Source organism: Quercus suber, unplaced genomic scaffold (assembly GCF_002906115.3).
Source record: "Quercus suber isolate HL8 unplaced genomic scaffold, Cork oak 2.0 scaffold_584, whole genome shotgun sequence".
Classification (NCBI taxonomy): Eukaryota; Viridiplantae; Streptophyta; class Magnoliopsida; order Fagales; family Fagaceae; genus Quercus; species Quercus suber.
In genome coordinates this window covers 186,253-194,025 of record NW_027070029.1, presented here as the reverse complement: position 1 = coordinate 194,025, position 7,773 = coordinate 186,253, and the positions used below count along the sequence as shown (strand labels likewise).

Below are 7,773 nucleotides of genomic sequence, written 5' to 3'. Positions count from 1 at the left end.
AGAGCAAGTGCAATTGTGTGAGTGTATGACGTGGTAAGAAAACGACGCCGTATGGTAAGAGAGAGCAGATAAGAAAGCCACTAGAAGGCTGACGCAAAGCTTAAAGTCCCTTGCTCGTCTCGTCCACAGTCAGTCCTCTTCTTCCTACTCTCTTTCTCTCTCACTTTCGTCGCAAAATCCAAAAATCCCAAACCCTTTCTTCTTCTTCTTCTTCTTATTTATTAACTCTATCCATTCTCACCTCTATACAATTTCCTCTCCTTCCAAAATCCAGTCCCCATTTCCACACTAACCCCACCAATTTTGTAAGCACTTCTCAAATCCTCAAAACCCTCTTTAACAATTAAACCCAATCTCCCACTTATATACATATATAAATAACTGTTTTTGTTTGGTTTGTTTTGTTTGTCAAATTAGACTCATCAGCTAGATTCCGCAAAATGAGCGACCCCTTGTCCGCCGCTGATGACTCGAAACACATCGAGGAACTCTACAAGTACGTCGAGCGTCTCAACGAGGCCACCGACAAATCACAGGTCCCCTACCCTAATTTCCCAATCTCCTTCCTTTTCTCTTCTTCTTCTTTTTTTTGGTTTGTTTTTGGTTTCTAGGGTTTTCTAGAACCTTTTTATGAGGGTTAATTTTTTTTTTTTTATTGCAGAATTTGAAGGACTATCAAGGGATTATCGACATGGCCAAGTCGAGCATCAAGGCCAAGCAATTGGCCGCTCAGTTCATCCCCAGGTTCTTCAAGTTCTTTCCTTCTCTCTCCGGCTCCGCCATCGACACCCATCTCGATTTGATCGAAGCAGAAGAGCTCGGGGTTAGTCATTTTTCACGCGTTTTTTTTTTAGTTATATTATTAAATTCACCATTTCCTAACAGTTTAAGCTTTTGGGAGTATTGGTCATTTCATGGAATTTGTTGGCCTAGACCTTGGATAGTTAATTTTGAATATTCTTCCTAGTGCATCGAAATGGTTTATTGTTTTTCTTTAATGGTTGGAAATGATGCTTTGTGATTCTTTTTTCAATAAATGAGTAACCTTTATTGAAAAGATGGCTGCAATTAACAATAGCAACAACAAAGCTTAACTATGAATAGACAGAGGTGTGCTACGCAAAGCACATAACACGCTACTTTGAATGGAGCCCTAAATATTTGCGCTGCTACTTATTATGAATCTAATTTCATCCATAGCTGGTAAACAACTGCAGCGAAAACGAGTTTAGTAATTGTAGTCTTCAAAAGTTTCCCTTTCAGATACTATACACCCCAAGTTATTTCATCCCAACCAATCAGTTGCTTCTTACACAAAAAAAGTTTCAGCAATTCCACCCGTACTCATCTGGGGAAAGAAAACTTGAATCTATTTAGCATTCAACCAAGAAATTTCACCATTGAACCAAACCCTCTGCTGTCTGGTTCTAATATGATCTCAGGTTGATCTGGAAGTCAATTAGTTTGAAGGTGAAGGTAGCCATTGCACTTCATCTACTACCCCTATCTGAACTTGGAACCCAATTGCTTGGATTGCAGCATTGCTAACGGCGTGGTCCTCTAAGCTGGCTAGAGCTAGTCCCTAACTCCTTTTCCCATCCTGCAAAACACTTCGACTTGCTAGCAGAGTCATACACGATTCAATCTAGAATTCTTAGGGAAATGAGATATGGGAGTGAGAGGGAGTTGCTTTGGAGGAGAGTTATAGAGGCGATATGGGAATGATAGGGAGGATGGTGCTCTAAAGATGTGCCGGGTACTTACGGTGTTAGTCTTTGGAAATCCATAAGAAGGGAATGGTCAACCATTTCTCAGTTTCTATAGCTTGACGTGTGGGGTGGTACTAGAGTGAAGTTCTAGAAAGACTTGTGGTGTGTAATTTGCCACTTAAAATGGCTTTCCTGGAGTTATATAGTATCAGATGTGATAAAGACTCCTGTAGCAGAGGTTAATAAGGCTATGCAACTCTCTAATGGGGTGATTCGTTGGGATGTCTGCTTCTCTAGACCTGTACAAGATTGGGAATTGGAATTGTTAGTTAGTTTTATGGAACTAATCTATTCCGGGCCTGTGAGAGGTGCGGGGTTTGATAATCTTTGTTGGAAATCAGCCAGGAATCGAGGTTTTGAGGTGCCAGGATATTATCATGCCCAATTGTTGTCTAATGATATGGTGTTCCCTTGGAAGGCAGTGTGGTGTTCAAAGGTCCCTCCTAGGGTTGCCTTCTTCACTTGGACAGCTGCCTTATGGAAGATTTTAACTATAGACAACCTCCGGAAGAGGGATATTTTTGTGTTGGATTGGTGCTGTATGTGTAAAAGGAGTGGGGAATCAGAAGATCATCTTCTTCTCCATAGCCCAATAGCCTGTGCTGTGGACGATGGGTGTTGCTTGTTTGGACTCAAATAGCTTATGCCACTGAGGGTCACCGATATGTTTGTTGCATGGCAGGATGCCTTCGGCAGACATCATAACATAGCTTTTTGGAGGGCTGTTCTGCAAGCATCATGTGTTGCCTTTGGAGGGAACGGAATGCTAGGATTTTTGAGGGATGCGAATGGTCATTCCTCCAAAAATCCTTTTTCTTTCGTTCTTTATTTGATTGGAGTGCTGTTTTTCTTTCTATCCCCTGTTCCACTTAGATGTGTTGGAACGTTGTAATCCTTTTTCTTTCAATAACATTTTCTCGTTACTTATCCCCCAAAAAAAAAAAGTCATACATGGTTCTGTGACTAAATTTTTCATACAAAACGTCCTTGGGATGCCAGTTGTCTATTCATTGGAAAATAGAGTCTTCCTTCCCCACCATGTGCTTATTCAAAGGCTTGGTTTCTACCCTTAGCTTCACAATCTTTCTCCAACCCCATGCTTGGTTTCTACCCTGAGCCATCACCAACCTCATAACGAATAGTAGAGTTATACACAGACAGTTCCTTGATTCATGGCCACCCCAATAGACCTTGCCTTGGAAAAAAGATTCCCTATTTGGTTCATCACTTCCATCTATTCTTCCTTAGGTAAGTAGACATTTTCCCAAAAAGCTTAGCACTAGAAGCTGAGGAATCAGTCCTTTACACAGAAACCTGTTGAATAAGCTCTCAATCCACTTGATTATTTTTGTAGGAGGAATGAATTCTGGTCCAATAGACCTGAATGGCAAAAACAATATAACACTCATTGGATGTCTGTATCGGTTGAAGTATCCCTTCAAATGACAAATGATTTTCCGTTTATGTAATGAGTTGATTCTCACCAAAATATTATCAATTAAGGGGCTGCTATCCCTGGTAGTAAGCCTACAGAAAAAAATAGGAGCTCATAGATATCTAATTGGATTTTGTTTGCTGTCCTATCCAATTTGGAGATTTTGGATTAAGGAAGTTTTTGGTTTTGATCCAAGATTTTACTCGGTAAATGGCTATTGCAGTGTTAGCGAATAAGGGTTTTCTTTGGAGGAAGGTTATAGAACTAAATGTTGGGAACTCATGGGGTGGTTGCTGCTGGGAGGTTGGTAGGGGTCTATGGAATAAGCCTATGGAAGTTTATTAGATATGTGTGGGCTAGCTCTGTAGTTATTTGTTGTGAGGTTGGTACGGATCTAAAATTCAGTTGTGGTATCATTGGTGGTGTGGAGAGGTGACGCTGAAGGAGCGAACATCAATCCTGCCATTTCCATTCAGCATCTAATTCATTCGATCAGGGCTCTCTCCTTGGAATGTTGGAATACAAAATTCAAACAAGGAATCTACCGACAGCAATTCTCTGTCATTAAAAGCTCTAATCATTGACCTCAATTCAAAGCAAATGATGCTTTGGAGTTATGATGTTCTCCTTAATCCAAGTAACAAACTGATCTGGTATACCAATAGCAACCAGGAAATTCAACATAAAACGCCAAGAAACTGAGTCATATGTGTTTCTAAGATCCACTTTTATAATTCATTTGGAAGTACCTGAATTTCTGTTATAGTCTTTCACCATTTCCTAGGCCAGAATAATTTTCTCACCAATATTCCTACCTTGGATAAATGCTGTTTGAGTAGGGCCTAAAAAATAAGGTAAGAAAACCATAATTCTTTTCGCTAAAAACTTGGTAATGCACTTATATGCTGTTACAGCTAGAAATAGGCTTTGTGAATCTGCTTTGTGATTCATTTCAAAGATTTGCTTTATCAATGCTTGTCTATTGGACAGGTTCGGGTGCAAGCAATTAGGGGGCTTCCCCTTTTCTGCAAGGATACACCAGAACATATCGCGAAGATAGTAGACATTCTTGGGCAACTCCTTGTATCTGGTAAATTACGTTTTTTTGGTTGCATGGCTTATTCTGTTGGTATTTCGCTGCTTGTTATTATTTGAATCTGATTTTGGGTTTTGTTCATGCTTTTAGAGGAATTTGTGGAGCGTGATGCCGTGCATAAAGCCCTAATGTCACTGTTGACGCAAGATGTGAAAGGTACTTTGCATGTTATATTTGAGTGCATGTTGTGTCATGCAGAAGTTAGGATATAAACTATTCTTCCTGTTAGATTCTGCTGCAGAAGTTTTATGCATTTATTATTCAGCATACATAAACTAGGTAACAGGGAGGGTAAGTAAGTATAATATTATTTACCTTTTGGAGTGTGTCCAAAAAATGTTTTTCACCATAATTTGAATAGAAGATAATATCTTTCATTGTGTAAGGTGGGAAGATCATCTAGTTTTCATTCTTTTATATGAACTGGAATGCGTTGATACGAATATGCTTTACTGAGTACTGGTTTGTATATTTTGTAATCACAAGCTGTGTTGGAATGGAATATTGACTTGAATGGAGGTTGAGTACCCATGCAAACTCATGCGTAATTATTTGCAAGACATGGGTTTAAAGTAATTTTTATATTCACAATATTCACAATATTCACAAATGTTAAGAGGTACTATAGTTAGTTTCTATATATCTGGCATGTGTATAGATATGGATCTCTATAAATAGAAGAGTTTACAATATTTGATTTGAACTCGAGACCATGGGATTGTTAAATAATAAAATCAAATAGTAGATTGTAAATAAATAACTGATAAAGCTTGCTAAAAACTAATATAATATAACCGGGGCTCAAATGATATCTCATTTTACCAATTTCAGTTTGTTTTGCAACAGAAAATGAAATAGTGGATGGTAATAAAGTTAATATCAAAATGTTAAAAGTTAATATAAAATCATTGGGGCATGATTGCTATCTTCATTTCTGACACGAGTTTCATTTGAACCAAAAAGTGATTTTTTGTTTGATTTTGTTGCATTGAAATTTCTCAAATTACCTCAAATGTCATCCCAGTTATTTTAAACTTTATTTTATAATAGTAACAGCATCTTGAAATATCAGGCATACATTAATGTGCCCCATTGGGATGGTCACCTGTGAAATCTTGTTGGGGGAAGAAGCTTGTCTGTTGTAGTAGCTTGTTTGTGTGAAGGAACGAATACTAAATTAAAATGCATACAAATTGGTACTGATAGGTTTGCTTTGAATTGATATGCATGTGGCTCAATGCTCCTTAATTTTTTAATTTGATGAAAATCTCATATCAATATCCCTTTAATGTGACATGTATCAGTCAGTGAATATTTTTATTGTCATCTTTCTAAATCATAACTTGCATGTTTATAGTATTAATGCTTGATGGAATTGAATTTTCTTGTTCATGTAGCTTCTTTGACGGGCTTATTTAAGCACATTGGCTGTGTTGATGAACCAAGTTCAGACGAAACTATTCGTGAGAAAGTTCTGAGCTTTATAAGAGATAAGGTAAGAAGACCAGTTCATGTTATGCCTGTTGCAATTTTTACCTGGCAGCTCTTTTTAATATTAAGGGAAATAATTGCATCTGCAGGTTTTTCCTATTAAAGCTGAACTCTTGAAGCCTCAGGATGAAATGGAAAGGCATATAACTGATTTGATAAAAAAGGTGTTTTCTTGGTTTTACTACTTTCTTTTATCAATGCAATTTTTCCTTTTCCCATTTGAAAGCTTCTGGAATTATGAACTCAGTTTTGATCTTGTTATTCTACTAGAAGATGCATGAAAATATAATTTGAGTTTCATTTCAGAGTTTAGAAGATGTAACTGGAGCAGAATTCAGAATGTTTATGGACTTCTTAAAGAGTTTGAGTATTTTTGGAGAAAAAGCTCCCCCAGAACGCATGAAAGAACTTATTGGAATCATTGAAGGACAAGCTGATTTAGATGCACAGTTCAATGTGAGTGCTTATTTAATTGTATTGATAATCAGGTTTTTGTAAAAGAAGTAACTTTTGAGGCAGTTCACTACCCAATGTAAAATAATGGCGTGGACTTGCCTGGAGCTGATGTGATATTGCCTAAATCAGTCTAGTCAAATTGTGATATATGGATATGATGCATCTAATTTATATGGAGTTTAGGCACATTCTTTTCATAGTTCGCATTCATTTGCAAGAGCATTGGATGATTTTGTTGTCCCTTTAAGTGATGCCTTTTGCTGTGGATTTTAAATTAGAATAGGGGTGGGGATATATATTACTTGCTTCGCCCTAAAATATCATATACACTATGTTTTCCTTGTCTAGATGTTGATGACATCTGTGCTCTTGGGCTGTGACTTAGACGATGGTGCCTAGGGCTGGTGTAGATCTTATGTTCAAATCTTTCCTTGCTCTCTCTCTCTTTCCAAAAAAAAAAAAAAAAAAAAAAAATTTTTTTTTTTTTTTTTTTTATCAAATCCTAAAGAAAGGAAAAAGATATTAAACTTACAAAGTTGTTATATTTTTTTGATAGTTTATCTCTATTCCAATTATATCTACAAAATATTGACATTGTTTTAGTGGTTGAAAATTGGGAAAGGAAACAAAATTATTACATTGTTGTCATCAACCAAGAGAAATTATCAATTAGCAAATGATAAAGCGGATGAAGAAATTATTGCTCTTTCATTTCCAGGACATTTTTGTCTGAAGTAACCCCTCTATATGTTTATTTTCTTTTTCAATAAAAATAAATAAAAGATTGAGAATAAAGTAATGTTTGGGAAATTTTTATTTGAAGGTAATGTAGGGATGGTTTTTTTGCCTGAAATGGCATGTGATGAGAGACATACTGTTCAGGGCTAGTTTAGGAGTGCTGGAGCTTTCCAAAAACATGAAAAGCTCGGCTGCTTGCTTCTTAAAAGTTGCTTAAAAAGCATGAGTTGTTTCATTTCTTAAAGACAAAAACATGAAGTACCTTGGTTTGTTGAATGAGATGGAGGTAGCTTCCATTTTTTACAAGTCGACATGCCTACAAGGGAAAGCCCCACTAAATAAGGCCTTAAATACGTTTTTTCTTCACCCTAAAATATGTTTGTCCTGTATGTTGCTCTAGCTAGTGCATTTAATTTGATGTTTATTTGGTAAATATGTCAATTTTAGACTAAAATTCATTTTTATTTAAAAGAAGTCCTACTCCAAAAATCTTGTGTCTGTAGCTTGTACGACTCCTGCATGGTGAATTTCTAATTTTTAGCATTACCGAGTGAGTGAATTGTATGTGGTGATTAATAGGGCTTATAATTTAACTAGAAGCATAAGCCTTTTTCCAGTCTGGGAAAAGCAATGAACTCTAGAAGCTAGTTGACTGAACTAATTAAATTCATGGTGGGATTGACCATTTATGTGAGAGAAGGGATTGCCATGTTATCCAAGAGTACTTAAAAGTTTTCCTACAACCAACACTATAGCGGGTAAATTCATGTAGTTTATATATTAATTAT

The 7,773-nt window shown here is 36.7% G+C and overlaps 1 protein-coding gene across 2 annotated transcripts; it reads left to right on the top strand.

Moving 5' to 3' along the window:
* The first annotated feature begins 94 nt into the window (after nucleotides 1–94).
* LOC136063838 (apoptosis inhibitor 5-like protein API5) lies at nucleotides 95–6,572 on the top strand. 2 transcript variants are annotated; one of them, XM_065764795.1, is made up of 8 exons: nucleotides 95–305; nucleotides 418–536; nucleotides 662–823; nucleotides 4,195–4,294; nucleotides 4,391–4,456; nucleotides 5,698–5,795; nucleotides 5,881–5,955; nucleotides 6,098–6,570. In XM_065764795.1, the coding sequence occupies exons 2-8, from the start codon at nucleotides 441–443 to the stop codon at nucleotides 6,287–6,289; spliced, it is 789 nt and encodes a 262-aa protein (XP_065620867.1). In that variant the 5' UTR covers nucleotides 95–305; nucleotides 418–440; the 3' UTR covers nucleotides 6,290–6,570. The 2 variants fall into 2 exon arrangements, with proteins under 2 accessions (XP_065620867.1, XP_065620866.1); XM_065764794.1 differs by having other exon boundaries at nucleotides 95–536; nucleotides 6,098–6,572.
* The last annotated feature ends 1,201 nt before the right edge of the window (nucleotides 6,573–7,773 follow it).

Bases quoted from the DNA above. Each gene is read 5' to 3' on its own strand.
- LOC136063838 (XM_065764794.1), top strand. From the start codon at position 441: ATGAGCGACCCCTTGTCCGCCGCTGATGACTCGAAACACATCGAGGAA. The intron at 4,295-4,390 runs GTAAATTACGTT...TCATGCTTTTAG, and splicing joins TGGGCAACTCCTTGTATCTG to AGGAATTTGTGGAGCGTGAT. The intron at 5,796-5,880 runs GTAAGAAGACCA...TTGCATCTGCAG, and splicing joins TGAGCTTTATAAGAGATAAG to GTTTTTCCTATTAAAGCTGA.